Source organism: Phascolarctos cinereus, unplaced genomic scaffold, assembly GCF_003287225.1.
Source record: "Phascolarctos cinereus isolate Bilbo 61053 unplaced genomic scaffold, phaCin_HiC Scaffold_2;HRSCAF=192, whole genome shotgun sequence".
Taxonomy (NCBI): Eukaryota; Metazoa; Chordata; class Mammalia; order Diprotodontia; family Phascolarctidae; genus Phascolarctos; species Phascolarctos cinereus.
In genome coordinates, this window is record NW_027555625.1 from 39323932 (window position 1) to 39342587 (window position 18656).

An 18656-nucleotide genomic window follows, 5' to 3' on the forward strand; every position below is an offset into this window, starting at 1 on the left:
TTTCCATGCCTCCACTTTCTCCCCACTCCAGCCAATGCCGTACTCAGCTGTGAAATGGATCATCTGAGACAGCAGCTCTCACCATGTCACCTCTTCTACTCCAGAAACTGCAGTCCCTCTGTATTACCTCCAGGATGGAATAGAAAATCCTCTAAATCTGTTCAGACCTTGGCCAATTCCTCCGTTTCCTATTTCCTCACACTCTACCCCCTTCCAAGCACCCCATGATCTCGTGACACTGTCCTTCTCTCTGTTTCTCATAAAGGACCCTCCTCTGTCTCTGTGCCCCTTCAGTGCCATCCCATGTGCCTGGAATGCTCTTCTTCCTCACTGCCACTTCCTGGCTTCATGTCCTTCATTTTGCTCTGAAACAAACATGTGGGGAAACTTCCAGTGATATTTTCTTGCTACTATGATCTCCCCAAGCAGTCTTTTCTGTAATGCCCATATGTCATGCTGAACAGAGGAGTGTCTGTGGCAGCTGTGTGACTGAGTGTGCCTTTTCACTTTAAAATTTTTAATATTGAACTTAAACACTAAGAGAAGAACATTTCCATACCTGCAGCAGAACACAGAAAGAGGATTCTGTGTGAAACTATGAACCTCTCTTTCACACAGCTTGCAGAAGTATAATAAAGTGGATCCCTGTCACTGGAAACTGTCATGCTTATCTATACTTCCTTCTTTTCTTTCTTGTGCATTTAAGCAGATGATTCAATGGTCTACTATTTTCTCCCCTCATGATTGCTCTTACCTCATTGCTGAATTAAAAATGAGAAGAAATAAAGAAAACACATCTCCTGTGATGTACAAGCACAGGCAAGCAGAATAACGCTAGACAGTGTCAGAGTCCACTTTCTGCTTCTGGTGTCCATCCTCTCCTTGTTAGGTGGTTAGCACGTCTTCTCAGAGTTTCTCTAAAGACATGGTTCAGAGTTTTTGTGTTGACCATGTTGATGTCCTCCTACTTGCTAATGCTGGAGTGGCCTTGCAGCTGGTGGTGACTGTGTCCTGGAGGAAGTGATTGGACAAAGTAATAAGACAAAGATATAATGTGATGTATTTCTCATTAAATAGGATGGCAAATTTGGAGAGAAGTTTCAAAACTGGAGAATCAGATTATGTTCTGGCATAAGAGACATGCTTTTTTTTGCTCTTTGAAGGCAACCAAAATGCTCCTTCCTGTGTCAGCAACTAAGTAGAAGGCTAGATGAAACTAACCTGGAGCATTCTTCTGTTTTGACTCCCAAGGACAGGATGCTTTCAACTGGACGCTATCTTGAATGATGAGAATTTTTCTTATATTGATATTTTATGAACATACATTATGCCATTTTATGCTATACGTATTCATGTTAATGATAAAAGACACAAAGAAATCCTGCATGTATAATGTCAATGGACACCTTGACATTCTCTTATCTTGTTGTATTTACAATCTTTCCAACTACGAAATTCACTTCTCATATTATGGTTAACACATATGGAGGCTCTAATTTTGGCTGACATAGGCATCCTGATCCAGGAAAGGAGTGAGGGGTGAGAGGGAATTACTGTGAAGATCTAAGAGCTCCTTTGTTTACCTGTCTTCGGGCTCATTTTCACAATGAGCTCCCATGCTTATCTCTGCATATGTGTTCCAGAAGCTTTCAGAGAAGTAAACATGTACATGCAGCCTGGTTTTCTTTCTTTTTCTCTTTCTTTTATTTGTTAGGCAATTGTGATTAAGTGACTTGCCCAGGGTCATGCAGCTAGTAAATACCAAGTGTTTGGTCTGAGGCCAGATTTGAACTCAGGTCCTCCTGACTTTAGGGTCAGTGCTCTATCCACTGCACCACCTAGCTGCCCCTGTTTGTCTTTCTTAGAATGACCTTAGTAATGTCTGACAAAGCATAAGTCTGAAGTCTTCAAGAAAGCAGTTGGGGAATGGCTGACTAAATTAGAGTCTACAATAGTAGTATACGGTGAAAAAGCTGGTTTCAGAGAAACCAGAGAAATACATAAAAATGTACTGATGCAGAGTGACATGAAAAGACCAGGAGAATAAATGATTGAGTAATGACACACTAGGCCTGGTACATAGGCCACGCATGGTGCCCAAGCCTGTCATCCCAACTACCAGGGAGGCTGAGGCTGGTGCATTGCTTGAGCTGAGAAGTGAGGAGCAGCTGTGCTGTTCCCAGATGCGGTGTCCAGACCAAGTCTGGCACCAACAGAAGCCCTGACCTCTTCCCCCCAGGAAGCAGCCCAAAGACCTGTCAGCTGGCGCAGATCAGAAAGAGAGCACAACAAAGTTTCCGTACCAATCAACAGTGGGATCCAGCCTGTGAGCAGCTGTTGTATTTCCAGCCAGGTGAGATAGGGAGATTACTCCTAAAACAATTGGGGAGGGGAAGATGTCAGGGTTTCTGTCCAGAGCAGGAACAACTGCTATTTACTCCCTTTGAGCCATCAGATCCAAACAGTGACTCAGAGAGGCTTGGGCTGGGAGTTATTATTGGCCAATCAGTGAGAGCCAGAGTGTTGTGGACTGAAGTCATAGTGAAGTATCTCCAATGAGTCTGAATGGGCTTTATCAAAGCCTGGTTTTCCAGAACTGAGTCTCAAGCAATTTATATTCCTTTAGTCAGAGCCCCCAAATGTAAGTGTATGATTCTCCATGGTGAGGAAGGGAGAAAGAAAGAAATTGAGGAAGAAAGGAAGCAATGAGGGAAGGAGCACGGCCTAACTGGAGCTGGACAGTTGGTCCCCAGTCCGGCAGCTACTCCTCCTCACAGATTGCTGCTCATCCTTTGTTCTTGAAGAGACTAATGACATCCGGAAGGTGAGGTTCAGAGGAAACTGGCCACACCCCATCAGCACTGATTCAGATTCCTCAGGTCTCTCTGGCCAGGCCAAACCCTTTTGCTAACTTGGATTAGAGGTGATTTCAAAGTGTGTAAAATTTATGCATCAGTCTGGAAATCACAGGAGATGGAATGCTTAGGCTAGTTTTAACCTTTTTTTAGGGTAGTTTTATCTTTTAATAAGCCTGAAAAATGGAGACTTTTCAGCTCTCTTAAGGAAGTGGAGAGAAAAAGTTACTCAGAGCTGAGAACTGTCACCACGTGTCTTTCTAAGAGAATCTATGAATTTATGGATAATATTTCCTTTCAAAGGGCTAAGAGTATTGGACTTTTAAAAAGACTTTTAAATGTTTATCATTAGCGATTGTAAATCCAGATTTGATTTGATTTAATTCTATTTACCTCGGTTTACTGTTCTGTAAGGGGTAATAGTGGAAGTCACTTTTGAGAGAAGTTATGAGATCACATGATTGTAAAATAACTGGCATATGCTAGACAACATTAATATTATCTCTCTAATTTAAAGTAATTGCTGCACACCTGATAACTTTGAAGTAGTTTTGAAATACCAAAAGTAATAAGATCAATAACTTCTATATGTGATAATAAGAAAATGCAATCATTTGAAGATTATTATTGGTGTTATTACTGTATTTCTCAATTTTTAATTTAGATTTTGTTGCATAGGAATTGGGCCTTTTAAAAAGAAAGGGATGTATTCAAATCTTTTTGAAACTTAACATTTAATCAAGTATATTTGGTTACAATCAAGTAATAATACTAATACTAATACTAATATTTACTATGAAAGAAGATTTTTCATTTGAAATCTTGGCTATTATGAAAATATAAGGTGGTTGCAGGTGGTAGTTTCAACATAAGAATGATGAGATGAATGATTCTCTGTGCAAGGTGATTTAGAAATGCATTTACCTAAATTGATAATGGGGCCTTAAGTTTTAAGTACATTGTAATGTGTAGGGTATTGTTACATTTCTAAATTGTGCAATTAGGTAAACAATTGTATCACCTTTGCTGTTAAAAAACAATTTCTCTTATAATCTAGATGTTATTAGATTAAGCATTGTACTGTCAGAGAAAAGGAGAAAAAAATGAATGGGTTAGGAAGCTCTTAAGTCATTCTATCAGACCATGTGTTATAATATTTTTGAAGTATTGTAATTTAAGAAATTGTAAACTTCCATGTTTTGTCTATATTTAAAGGGAAGTTTCAGCTAAAATTATTAAGTTCTCATTTATGAACATTAAGATTGTTAACTAAGTTATTTGAAGTTATTATTTAAATCAAGTATTTCCACAAGTATTTTTGTGAAAGGAAACATGGTAATTGTGCAAAGAAAGGACCTTATGAAATCTCTTGTAATTAATTTATTCTGGTATAGTAAGAGGATAAATTGTAAGCTGTTTTGAAGAAAGGGAAATACTTTTATGAAGAAATGTTTTGGAAAATCTTTTGTGTGATTTTTAGAAGGCCTACTAAGTTTCCATTTCCAAGCCAACTTGTTGCAGTAATAATTTGATACTGATGACAATTATGTCCAAACCTCATGTGAATTTCATTCCTAGGTTTGTTGTGTCCTTGGAATGGCCTTAATAGATGTTTTCTGAGAAATAAAGTGGGAGTCAGCAGCTCAATGGGAGCAGCATGTAATGAGCTGTAAATGGGGAAGATCTTGCTGTTTTGATCTGAATTCATTCCATGGCCTAAAGAAGGGTTGAAAATTAGTGTTTGAACTTATCATATGTATAAGATTCAATTCCTGAAGTATTTTATGATATTTAAGGAGGAACATGTGTAGGAATGCATGCAAACTACTTCAGGCCCACTTTAAAGAGGTTCCCTAACCAATGTGAGATCATAGTCACCTCTGAAACTGATTAGGGAACTTGCAATTCCGACCTTATGGGACTGATAACTGACTTTATTCTGAGTGTAACTTCAGGTGTGGTTATCAAGATGAGCCACTGACTCATGATGCCAGCAACCCTGTAGGGAGGGGTTAGTGGGTCTGTGAACTGCATATAAGAACTGCAGAGGGTGCTCTCATGGGAAGGTTGGGAGGACGAGTATTCTTCAAGAGCTGAAGTAGGGTTCTCCTGACTCACTCTGCCCACTGTGACACCTGGCAGACTTTAAGCCTGGCTCAATGCAGTTGGTCATTACATAACATCCGTGTGGAATTGACATGAAGTTAGGGAAACATTGTTCCCTTACTTTAGTTTTTTTCCCTTTTCTTTTATGGTCCATTTCTGTAATAAAAGTTTGTAACCAGCTTGTTAAATCCATTAAATACTAGCTTGGTGCTGGAACATCTGAGGTTATTATAGTAAGATGCAAGTATAAGATTGAGGTACTTTTAGGGCATTTTTAGCCCCTTCCTCACACAGGAGGTGAGCAGTGTGGTCCTTCAAAAAGGCTGCTCAGACACCCAGGGGCTGCTGAATCCCTGCTGCCTCCAGTGAGAAGACAACCCTATGGCCTGGGTAGCCTGTGTGCAGGGTTGTGAGTAGAGCTCCCTGTGTATCCGCACCTGCTATTTGTCACTTGCCTTTTGCCACAGGGCTCTGAAATATGTAAAAATGGCCAAATGGTATGGGTGATGTCATTTGATTCATGTGTGATTTGCCTTTAAGTGCCACACAGTTGTGTGAAGTTGTCAGCCTCCCTCTCCCCTCGACAGTGATCACAGTCCATTGGCAGGATAGTCAGGATGACTGGTGATGGCTGGACGTGCAGTGGGTGGCCTTGGCCTTTTTGGTGTCTAACCAAGCTCCAATCAGCCAGGTGAGGTAGGGAGATCTACTCCCAAAAGTTGGAAGGGGAAGATCCTAGGGTTTCTGTTCAGAACAGTGGCAATTGCTGTTTACCCTCCCTTTGAGCCATCAGATCCCTAACAGTGACCCAGAGGGGACATCTTTTGATTCATGTGTGAACTGTGTTTAAGTGAGGCAGAGTTGCATGAAGTGGACAGCCTCCCTCTCTCCTCCAGAGTGATCAGAGTCCAGCGGCAGGACAGAGTCAAGATGACTGGTGATGGCTCGAGATGCAGTGGGTGACCTTAGCGTCCTCAATGTTTAACCAAGCTCTGAGTACTCCACGGTGCGTGCTTCACCCACCTTCATGACCATTGGAATGAATTGTTCTCCTCAGCCATTCTGCCAGGGGAAGTTTTCACAGCTTTGGTGTAGACACCCCCTAATTCACTGAAGGGTTTGCGATGCCTTGGTTACTTTTAACCTGATTACCTATATTTGTGTTTGTATGTGTGTCTGTGTGTCTGTGTGCCTCTGTGTGTGTGTGTGTGTGTGTGTGTGTGTGTGTGTGTTTATCTACTACTTTGGTCCCCTTGAATACTTGTGTGCTTGTGGTCATGAATGCTAATTCCTCTACCCCCTCTCTGATCTGGCTCCAGTGCTGCTGCTGCTCTGTCCAGGCCTGCCCCTCATCATGGGGAGGGCAGTATCCTGGCCCTACAGGAATAGGGATAGCAGGCCTGTTGTCCTCAAATCAGGTTCTCAGGCATCTATCCCTGCAGATGGGAGTCATGAATGATTGCACAGTGCCAGTGAGTTCCAGGGTGAGGAGAAAGACTAAATCCATTGTATAGTTGAGGTTGCCTCAAGTACTTTAGGGACTGTTCCACACACCTTGTGTATCCTGCCTGGGGAAAAACAGACAGAGCTGAGAGTCCAGGTCCATTCCCCTGCATTGTCTATGATTTCCTCTGCAGAAGCAGCTCAGGTCTGTGGACTTAGGATTGGGAGCAGAGGACAGAGTAAGAATGAGAAGCAGACCACATGGGAAGATTTGTGGTCCTTGGCTAAAGCCTACCAGGCAGAAGATTCTTTCTCTTTCTCTTTCTTCTTACTCTTTCTACAACCAGGGTCTCTTTGACAAACCTGCAGCAGGACTGAAGTGGGCCCAGTTCTCCCCTGAGGGCGATGGTTTTCTCAAGCCTGTGACTCTGGGGAAGCAGCTGCTACCCTCTGCTGAAGGGCTGAGCAGCCTGGAGGTTTTTGTTCAGGGCTGAAACACTGTGGGAATGCATAATTATAACCCGCAAACAGTAATAATCTGCCACGTCCTCAGCCTCCACTGCACTGATGGTGAGAGTGAAATCTGTCCCAGAGCCACTGCCACTGAACCGGTCAGGGACCCCAGAATGCAGGGTGGAAGCAGCATAGATCAGGAGCCTGGGAGACTGTCCTGGTTTCTGCTGGTACCAGGACATGTACTTGCTAACGCTGGAACTGGTCTTGCAGCTGATGGTGACTTGGTCTCCTGCAGCCACAGACAGGGAGGCTGGGGACTGGGTCACCTCAATGGCTGCCTGGGATTCTAAAGGAGAAGAAAGAGATTGCAGTGAATGAAGCATCCTGTGTAGAGACAGTGAATGCAGGAGTAGTTCCCTTACCCTCAGGCTGTGTCAGAGATGCCCACTGGAAAACTCCTGTCTCTAAAGTGATGCCAAACTATGGGTCATTGGAAGTCTTACCTTGAGGCCAGAGCAGTAGCAGCCAGAGGAGCAAGGACTGGGAGAGCATTGTGACCCTGGCAGAGCTGGAGGCAGAGAGCTCTGAGCTCAGAGGGAGACAGATGGGAGATATTTGTATCTCAGGCTGGGTTTGAGAAGGTGCCTTGGATATCACCATGCAAAACAGTGCTGGCCCAGCCTGAAGTGAAGGACCCCAGGAGTGGTTATATTCAGGTTGGAGGGAGTGGCCCCATTGTGTTTCCTGGAAGGCTTCCTCACATGGCCTCTGTTTTTATTGCTGTTTTAAATGCACCTGCCTTAGGCTGGACATGGTGGTGGCTGTGGCAGGTGGCCAGTTGTGGTTATAAGCAGGGGAAGCCTGTCTACCTTCCCAGGAGAGATCTGATGGCTCTGGGTCTAGAGACCAAGAGTTGACAAGGGTCTATGCAAAGAACAGAATGAAGAAAGAGAGGAAGGAGCTGAGTTAGAAAGAAAACTAAGACCAGGGAAGTAACAAAATTTATAGAGAGTTAAGGGCCCAGGCTTAGATGAAATGGAGACGGGTGTCTGTGTGTGTGTGTGGGGGGACTTGGAGATTCTGTGGTCTACTATGTGTTGGGAGGAGAATGTGTCCCTTGCGTTGTTGAGGAGAAACGTTTATTCTTGTCTTTTGTGTTTCTGTTATATCTTTCTGAAAGCTAAAACAACAACAAAAAAAGATTGCTGTCTTAACCTTTTTTTTTGTAGGTGGGAAAACTGAGGCCAAAAGGAGGAAAGTAGTTATTCAGTTGCTCTTTTCCTATTAAAGTACATCTTCTCCTTTCCACCCCTGATGTCTTGGCACAGCCCTGCCTCACGTAGGTGAAGTTCACTTGCAAGTCAAGCTGTCCCTTCCTGATGTCATTGGTTCTCTTACAGAAAGAACTACAAGCAATACCCAGCTGCACGCTTGGAATCTTTCCCTGTAGACAAAACCAGCTTGAGCCAGGTCGGCCCCTGACATTCTCACCCCTTCTGTTAGGATTCAGGGCATGAAGGTCAGAGCACCCATTTATAAGTATATGACTCATCATATGGAAGAAATGAGGAAGGAAAGAGAGAAGGAAGGAGCATTGCCCAGCTGGAACTGAACAGTTGGGTCCCCAGTGGGGCAGCTACTACTCCTCACAGATTGTGGTTTGTAATACATTCTTTTAAACAACTACATTTATTTTTACTTTTCAACATTCACTTTCATAAGATTTTGAGTTCTACCCTTTTCCCACCTGCTTACTACTCCACCATCAATGCATTAGTGTTCTAATTTTTACACATCTTCTCCAGCATTTATCATTTTCCTCTTCTGTCATGTTAACTAATACAAGAGGTGTGAGATGGTACCTAAGAGTTCTTTGAATGTGCGTTTCTCTAATCCATAGTGATTAAGAGCATTTTTTTTCATGTGACTACAGATAGCTTTAATTTCTGCATCTGAAAACTGCCTGTTCATATCCTTTGACCATTTGTCAATTGGGGAATGACTTGTATTCTTACAAATTTGTCTCAGTTCTCTCTGTATTTTAGAAATGAGGCCTTTATCAGAGATATTGGCTGTAAAAATTCTTTCCTAGCTTTCTACTTCCCTTTCTAATGTTGGTTGTATGTGTTTGTGCAAAACTTTCAAATTAATATAATCACAATCACCATTTGCATTTCATAATGTTCTCTTTTTCTTGTTTTGTCATAAGTTTTTCCCTGCTACATAGATCTGACAGGTAAAGTATTCCTTGCTCTCCTAATTGCTTATAGTATCAGTCTTTACATCTTGATATGGTATGTAAGATGTTTTTCTGTGCCTAATTTCTGACATACTATTTTCATTTTCCTAGCAGTTTTTGTCAAATACTTAGCTCTTATCCCAAAAGCTGGAGTCTTTGAGTTTATCAAATAGTGAACGTTTGTTATTTATTCTAAGTTGCCAACTGATATGTCTTCTAAGAGCTTGTCAGGTCTTTCTGAGTACTCCCACAGCTGCCACCTTGTGGATGTGCACTCCTGGATCATCTCAAGGCACCAGCTACAAGTGGACATGTCTTCCCACTCTGTGAGGAAGAGTGAAGTCTTCCCCATACCTGGACTGGCCTGCAGGAGCATCTTTGGGCACGTCTTTGACCACAAGGAGGAGGATGTGAACCATTTTTGAATCCCCAAAGACCTGAGAAAATCCTAAAACCGAGGTTGGACAATCAGGAGAAAGGCATTTTTGGCCAGCTCTGAGCTTAACTTACCATAATGCTTTACATGCTCTGGCATAACAGACATGCTTTGTTTTGCTCTCTGAGTGCAACTAAAATGCTCCTTCCTGTGTCAGCAACTAACTAGAAGGCTGGATGAAACTGATCAGGATCATTCTTCTGTTTGTGACTCCGAAGGGCAGGATGTTTTGTACTGGATGCTGCCTTGAATGATGAAACTCTTTCTCATTTTGTTATTTTATAGACATGCGTGATGGTATGTTATGCGATACGTGTTCATGTTAATGATAAAAGAAACACAGAAATCCTGCATCTATAATGTCAATGGACACCCTGACATACTCTCATCTTATTGTATTTACAGTCTATCCAACTAAGAAATTCCCTTCTCTTATTATGGTTAAGACATATGGATACTCTAATTTTGGCTGACACAGGCATCCTGAGCCAGGAAGGGAGGGATGGGTGAGAGGGAATTACTGTGAAGATCTAAGAGCTCCTTTGTTTACCTGTCCTTGGGCTCACTTTCACAATAAGTTCAGATGCTTATCTCAGTATGTATGTTCCAGAAGCTTTCAGAGAAATAAACATGTACATGCAGCCTGGTTTTCTTTATCTTTCTTTTTCTTTTTTTTTAGGCAATTGTGATTAAGTGACTTGCCAAGGGTCACACAGCGAGTAAATGCCAAGTGTTTGGTCTGAGGTCAGATTGAACTCGGGTCCTCCTGACTTCAGGGTCGGTGCTCTCTCCACTGTGTCCCCTAGCTGCCCCAGTTTCTGTCTTAGAATGAACTCAGTAATGGCTGACAAAACATAAGTCTGAAGTCTTTAAAGAAAGCAGTTGGGGAATGGCTGACTAAATTGTGGTCTACAATAGTAGTACACTGTGAAAAAGCTGGTGTCAGAGAAACCAGAGAAAGTTATAAAAATGTAGCATGCAGAGTGACATGAAAAGACTAAGAGATCAAATGATTGAGTAATGACAACACTAGGCCTGGTACATAGCCATGCACGGTGGCCCAAGCTTGTCATCCCTGCTACCAGGGAGGCTGAGGCTCCTGCATTGCTTGAGCTGAGAAGTTAGGAGCAGCAGCTGGGCTGTGGCCAGATCCGGTGTCCAGACCAAGTCTGGCACCAATAGAAGCCCTGGCCTCTTCCTCCCCAGGAGGCTGCCTAAAGACCTGCCAACTGGCCCAGATCAGAAAGAGAGCACCTCAAACTTTCATGTCAATCAACAGTGGGATCCAGCCTGTGAGCAGCTGTTGTATTTCCAGCCAGTTGACATTGGGAGACAAAGGCCCAAAACTCTTTGGGAGGGGAAGATCTCTGGATTTCTGTCTAGAGCAGGAAGAATTGCTATTTACACTGTCTTTGGGCCTTCAAATCCCAAACAGTGACCCAGGGAGGCTTGGGCTGGGACTTAATATCGGCCAATCAGTGAGAGCCAGAGTGTTGTGTATTGAAATCATAGTGAAGTATTTCCATTTGAATCTGAATGGGCTTTATCAAAGCCTGGGTTTCTAGAGTTCAGTCTCAAGCAATTTATATTCCTTTAGTCAGAGCCCCCAAATGCAAGTGTATGATTCCCCATTAGGAAGAAGAGAGGAAGAAAGAAATTGAGGAAGAAAGGAAGGAATGAAGGAAGGAGCATTGCCCAACTGGAACTGAATTGTTGGTTCCCAGTGAGGCAGCTATTACTACTCACAGACAATTGTTGTCCTCCATTCTTTTTTTAAAAAATAATTTATTTTTAGTTTTTAATATTCACTTTTATAAGATTTTGAGCTCTAAATTTTTCAATCAGTTCACAACTCCACCAACAATGTATTAGTATTCCACTTTTCCCACATCTTCTCTAACATTTATCATTTTCTTGTTTTGTCATGTCAGCCAATCTGATATGTGTGAATGCTACTTCAGATTTTTTTTGATTGCATTTCTCTAATCAATAATGATTTAGAGCATTTTTTTATATGCTATACTTAGCTTTAATTTCTTCATCTGAAAACTGCCTGTTCATATTCTTTGACCATTTATCAATTGGAGAATGACTTGTATTTCTATCAATTTGACACAGTTCTGTATATGTTTGAGAAATGAGGCTTTTATCAGAGACACTGGCTTCTACAATTGTTTCCAGCTTCCTGCTTCCCTTGTAATCTTGCTTGCATTGCCTTTGTCCAAAACCTTTTTAACTAAATGTAATCAAAATTTCCATTTTGCATTTCATAATGTTTCCGTCTTTTGTTTGGTCATTCATTCTTCCATTCTCCATAGATCTAACAGGTAAAGTATTCCTTGCTCTCCTAATTGCTCCTAGTTTACCCTTTATGTCTACATCGTGCACCCATTTTGACCATATCTTGGTATATGGTGTAAGATGTTGGTCTAGGCCTAGTTTCTGCCACATGGTTTTCCTGTTTTCCCAGCAGCTGTTGTCAAAGAGTGAGTTCTTATTCCAGAAGCTGGAGTCTTTGGGTTTATCAAACAGTAGATTACTATAGTCATTGCCTCCTGTGTCTTGTGCACATAACTATCCCGCTGATCTACCACTCTATTTTTTAGTGAGTACCAAGAAATTTTGATGATTGCTGCCTTCACATACAGTTTCAGATCTTGTATGGCTAGGGCAACTTCCCTTGCATTTCTTTAATTAATTCCCTTGATATTCTGGACTCTTTGTTCTTCCAGATGAATTTTGTTTTTATATTTTCTAGCTCTGCAAAATAATATTTTAACTGATATGGCAGTGAATAAGTAAATTAACTTGGGTAGAGTTGATATTTTCATTATGTTAGCCTGGTCTACCCATGAGCAGCTGATATTTTTCCCATTATTTAGATCTGATTTCTCCTTCATTCTTTAAGTGGATCAGTGACATCAGGAAGGTGATGTCTTGCCTTACAAGTGAACTGGGTTTAAGTGATGCAGGGCTGTGCAAAGGAACCGGTCACACTCTCACCTCCAGAGCTATCTGGGTCCAGGGGCAAGACATAGACCAGGATGTCTGGGTCCAGTGACAAGACAGGATGACTGTAGATGGTCACTGATACCTGAGAAAGAGAAATGAAAGACTGAGACCTGGGAATGAGCTCTGTCCCACTGCATCTGGGGCCATCTTGCTTATCATCTTGATCTATGTGTTAGTACTGGCCTCTGATGAGCTTGAAGGAGAGAGTGAGACCGATGTCTTTGCACAACCCTGCCTCCTCACTCAAATCCAATTCACATATGGATAAAGTCCTCCTGAGGAGGAAGTGATTGGACAAAGTAATAAGACCGAGGTGTAATTGTGCCACATTTCTAATTAAATAGGATGGCCAATTTTGAGAGAAAAACAACAAGATTCGACTGTTTCCTCTAAGAATTACATACATGTCTGCATGGGCTTTATCAAAGCCTGGCTTTCCAGAACTCAGCGCCAAGCAATTTATATTCCTTTGGTGAGAGCCCCCAAATGCACATGTCTGATTCCCCATGGGGAGGAAGGGAGTAAGAAAGAAATTGAGGAAGAAAGGGAGAAATGAGGGACAGCTGGGTGGCACAGTAGATAGAGCACTGGCCTTGAGATCGGGAGAATCTGAGTTCAAATCCAGCCTTAGACCAAACACTTGACACTTACTTACTATCTGTGTGACCCTGGGCAAGTCACTTAACCCCAATTGCCCTAAAAAAAATGAAAGAAAGGAAGGAATGAAGGAAGAAGCATTGCCTAACTGGAGCTCGACAGTTGTGCCAGCTACTACTCTTCACACGTTGTTGTTTGTCCTTCATTATTTTTTTTTTTTAATTTTTTGTTTTTCATTTTCCACATTCACTTAAATGAGTTATTGAGTACTAAATTTTTGGACCAGTTTAAAACTCCACTAACAAGGCATTAGTGTTCGAATTGTTATACATCTTCCCCAGTGGGGCAGCTATGCCTCTTCACACATGGTTGCTCATCCTTTGTTCTTGAAGAGACTATTGACATCAGGAAGGTGATGTTTTGACTTGGAAGTGAATTGGATTTAAGTGAGGCAAGGCTCTGCAAAGTCCGCAGTCTGAATCTCTGCTCCAGAGCCATCTGAGTCCAGTAGTAAGATAACAGGATGACTGGAGATGACCTCTGAGAGCAGAGAAAGAGAAGTGAAAACCTGAGACCTAGGAAATACCTCTCTTCCATTGGATTCATGGCCATCACATTGTCTTCACCTAGAGGGCAGAGTAAAAATGAGGGCAGCTCGTGGAAGCAGTCAGCATGGCAAGGTTTGTGGTCCCTGGCTAAAGCATAGGAGGCAGAAGACTATTTTTCTTCCCCCTTTTTCTCTCTCTTCTTACTCTTTCTACCTCAACCAGGGTCCGTGGTACAAATGTCTCCTACAGCAGGGCTGATGTGGGCCCATTCTCCTCTGAGGGCAGTGGTTGCCCCAAGCCTTTGACTGTGGTGAAGCAGCTGCTGCCCCTGCTGAAGGGCTGAGCAGCCTGGGGAGGTTTTTGTTCAGGGCTGAAACACTGTGGGAATGGATCACTGTAACCTTGAAAACAGTAATAATCTGCCACGTCCTCAGCCTCCACTGCACTGATGGTGAAGGTGAAGTCTGTTCCAGAGCCACTGCCACTGAACCGGGCCGGGACCCCCAGAGTTCAAGGTGGAAGCATCGTAGATCAGTTGATTGGGAGAGTGTCCCTGGTTTGTGCTGGAACCAGGCCATCCACTTGCTAATGCTGGAACTGGCCTTGCAGCTGATGGTGACTTGGTCTCCTGCAGCCACAGACAGGGAGGCTGGGGACTGGGTCAACTCAATGGCTGCCTGTAATTCTAAAGGAGAAGAAGAAAGAGATTGCAGTGAATGAAGAATCTTGTGTAGAGACAGTGAATGCAGGAGTAGTTCCCTCACCCTCAGACTGAGTCAGAGATGCCCACTGGAAAACTTCTGTCTCTAAAGTGGTGCCAAACTATGGCTTTGGAAGTCTTACCCTGAGGCCAGAGCAGTAGCAGCCAGAGGAGCAAGGACTGGGAGAGCATGGTGACCCTGGCAGAGTTGGTGGCAGAGAGCTCTGAGCTCCGAGGGAGACAGATGGGAGATATTTGTATCTCAGGCTGGGTTTGAGAAGATACCTTGGATATCACCATGCAAAACAGTGCTGGCCCAGCCTGAAGTGAAGGACCCCAGGAGTGGTTATATTCACGTTGGAGGGAGTGGCCCAATTGTATTTCCTTGAAGGTGTGACCTCATGTGGCCTTTTTTTTTCATTGCTGTATTAAATGCACCTGCCCTAGACTGGACATGGTGGTGGCTGTGGCAGGTGTCCTATTGTGTTTATAAGCAGGGGAAGCCTATCTACTTTCCCAGGGGAGATCAGATGGCTCTGGGTCTACAGACCAAGAGTTGATAAGCGTCTACGCAAAGAACAGAATTAAAAAGGAAAGAAAGGAGCTGAGTTAGAAAGAAAACTAAGACCAGGAACCAACAAAATTCAGAGAGTTAAGGGCACAGGTTTAGATGAAATGGAGATGGAGGCGACTTGGAGATTCTCTGGTTTACTAGGTGTTGTGGGATGAATGTGTCCCTTGAATTTTTGTTGGATGTGGGGAGAGAGAATATGGCTCATTGGAAGTCTTACTTTGAGGCCAGAGCAGTAGGATCCAGAGGAGCAAGGACTGGGACAGCATTGTGACCCTGGCAGAGCTGGAGGCAGAGAGCTCTGAGCTCAGAGGGAGAGAGATGGGAGATATTTATATCTCAGGCTGGGTTTGTGAAATGTCCCTTGGATATCAACATGCAAAACAGTGCTGGTCCAGCTTGAACTGAAGGACCCCAGGAGTGATTATATGCACATGGAGGGAGTGGCCCAATTGTATTTCCTTGAAGGTGTAACCTCATGTGGCCTTTTTTTTTTTCATTGCTGTATTAAGTTCACCTGCCCTAGACTGCACTCGGTGGTGGCTTCGGCAGGTGTCCTATTGTGTTTATAAGCAGGGGAAGCCTGTCTGCTTTCCCAGGGGAGATCAGATGGCTGTGAGTCTAGAGACCAAGAGTTGACAAGTATCTACGCAAAGAACGGAATTAAGAAAGAGGAAGGAGTTGAGTTAGAAAGAAAACTAAGAACAGGGAATCAACAAAATATATAGAGAGTTAAGGGCCCAGGCTTAGATGAAATGGAGACGGGTGGGGGGAGGGGAACTTGGAGATTCTATGTTCTACTAGGTGTTGTGAGGAGAATGTGTCCCTTACGTTGTTGAGGAGAAATGTTTATTCTTGTGTTCTGTGTTTCTGTTATATCTTTCTGAAAGCTAAAAAGGAGAAAAAAAGATTGCTGGTCTTAAGCTTTTTTTGTTTTTGTGAATGGGAAACTGAGGCCAAAAGGAGCAAAATGATTATTCAGTTGCTTTTTTCCTATTAAAGTACTTCTTCTGCTTTCCTCCCCTGATGTCTTGGCACAGCCCTGCCTCACTTAGGTCCAGTGGAAGTCAAGCCATCCCTTCCTGATGTCATTGGTCCTCTTGCAGAAAGAATGATAAACAAGAAACAACAATGACCAGCCCCCACCTTGGAATCTTTCCCTGTAGACAAAACCAGCTGGAGCCCTGTTGGCCCCTGACATTCTTACCCTGTCTGTTAGGATTCAGGGCATGAAGGTCAGAGCACCATTGTAAATATATGACTCGTCATATGGAGGAAATGAGGAAGGAAAGAGAGAAGGAAGGAGCATTGCCCAGCTGGAACTGAAGAGTTGGGTCCCCAGTGGGGCAGCTACTGCTCCTCACAGATTGTTGTTTGTACCACATTCTTTAAAAAAAAATACACTTATTTTTAGTTTTCAACACTCACTTTTATAAGATTTTGAGTTCTACATTTTGCACGTGCTTAGTATTCCACCATCAATGCATTAGTGTTCTAATTTTTACACATCTTCTCCAGCGTTTATCATTTTCCTCTTCTGTCATGGTAACTAATACAATAGGTGTGAGATGGTACCTGAGAGTTCTTTTAATGGGCGTTTCTCTAATCCATAGTGATCAAGAGCATTTTTTTATGTGACTACAGATAGCTTTAATTTCTGCATCTGAAAACTGCCTGTTCCTATCCTTTGACCATTTGTTAATTGGGGAGTGATTTGTATTCTTATAAATTGGTCTCAGTTCTCTCGGTATTTTAGAAATGAGGCCTTTATCAGAGATAATGGCTTTAAAAATTATTTCCGAGCTTTCTGCTTCCTTTCTAATCTTGGTTGTATGGGTTTGTTTGTGCAAAACTTTTAAATTAATATAATCACAATCACCATTTTGCATTTCATAATGTTTTCCTTTTTCTTGTTTTGTCATAAGTCCTTCCCTGCTCCATAGATCTGACAGGTAAAGTATTCCTTGCTCTCTTAATTCCTTATAATATCAGTCTTTATATCTAAATCTTGTACCCATTTCGACTCTATCTTGATATGGTGTGTAAGATGTTGTTCTGTGCCTAATTTGTGCCATAGTATTTTCATTTTCCTAGCAGTTTTTGTGAAATAGATCTTATCCCAAAAGCCGGAGTTTTTGACTTTATGAAATAGTGAACGTTTTGTTATTTATTCTAAGTTGCCAACTGATATGTGTTCTAAGAGCCTCTCAGGTGTTTCTGAGAACTCCCACAGCTGGTACCTTGTGGATGTGCACTCCTGGATCATCTGAAGGCACCAGCTACAAGTGGACATCTCTTCCCACTGTGTGAGGAAGAGGGAAGCCTTCCTTATACCTGGATTGGCCTGCAGGAGCATCTTTGGGCACACCTTTGACCAAAAGGAGGAGGATGTGAACCATTTTTCAGCCCCCCAAGACCTGAGAAAATCCTAAAACCTAGATTGGACAGTCAGGAGAAAGACGTTTTTGGCCAGCTCTGAGCTTAACCTACCATAATGCTTTGCATTCTCTGGCATAACAGACATGCTTTGTTTTGGTCTCTGAGTCCAACCAAAATGCTCCTTCCTGTGTCAGCAACTAACTAGAAGGCTGGATGAAACTGATCCGGAGCATTCTTCTGTTTATGACTCCCAAGGGCAGGATGTTTTGAACTGGACATTATCATGAATGATGAGAGTTTTTCTTATGTTGTTATTTTATGGGCATGCATTATGCTATGTTATGCTATATGTATTCATGTTAATGATAAAAGAAACACAGAAATCCTGAATCTATGATGTCAATGGACACCTTGACATTCTCTTATCTCATTGTATTTACAGTCTATCTAACTAAGAAATTCCCTTCTCATATTGTGGTTAACACATATGGAGGCTCTAATTTTGGCTGACATAGGCACCCTGAGCCGGGAAGGGAGCGATAGGTGAGAGGGAATTAATGTGAAGATCTAAGAGCTCCTTTGTTTACCTGTCTTTGGGCTCATTTTCACAATGAGCTACCATACTTATCTCTATATGCATGTTCCAGAAGCTTTCAGAGAAATAAACATGTACATGCAGCCTGATTTTGTTTGTCTTTCTTTTTCTTTTTTAATTTTAGGCAATTGTGATTAAGTGACTTGCCCAGGGTCACACAGCTAGTAAATGCCAAGTGTTTGGTCTGAGGCCAGATTTGAACTCAGGTCCTCCTGACTTCAGGGTCGGTGTTCTATCCACTGCACCACCTAGCTCCCCCAGTTTGTCTTTCTTAGAATGACCTCAGTAATGGCTGACAAAGCATAAGTCTGAAGTCTTAAAGAAAGCAGTTGGGGAATGGCTGACTAAATTAGAGTCTACAATAGTAGTATATGGTGAAAAAGCTGGTTTCAGAGAAACCAGAGAAAGTTATAAAAATGTACTGATGCAGAGTGATGTGAAAAGACCAGGAGAACAAGTGATTGAGTAATGACAACACTAGGCCTGGTACATAGCCATGTATGGTGGCCCAAGCTTGTCATCCCTCCTACCAGGGAGGGTGAGGCTGGTGCATTGCTTCAGCTCAGAAGTTAGGAGCAGCAGCTGGGCTGTGGCCAGATCTGGTGTCCAGACCAAGAGGCAGCAACAGAAGGCCTGGCCTCTTCCCCCCAGGAAGTTGCCCAAAGACATGTCAACTGGCCCAGATCAGAAAGAGAGCACAACAAAGTTTCCATGCCAAT

At 42.7% G+C, this 18656-nt stretch overlaps 1 protein-coding gene and 2 gene segments (V, D, J or C); all 3 read right to left on the reverse strand.

The window, feature by feature from the left end:
* LOC110204017 (uncharacterized) overlaps window positions 1-18656 on the reverse strand; it is a 180725-nt gene that overhangs the window by 1632 nt on the left and 160437 nt on the right. The window lies entirely within an intron of this gene.
* Window positions 6833-7581, reverse strand: LOC110202915 (immunoglobulin kappa variable 1-27-like). The segment is given in 2 exon segments: window positions 6833-7206; window positions 7364-7581. Coding segments are annotated over 2 exon segments (516 nt in total).
* LOC110204091 (immunoglobulin kappa variable 1-39-like) overlaps window positions 13936-18656 on the reverse strand; it is a 49570-nt gene continuing 44849 nt past the window's right edge. Inside the window, 1 exon segment of the V gene segment in view lies at window positions 13936-14149. Within this exon segment, the coding sequence occupies window positions 13936-14149 (214 nt within the window).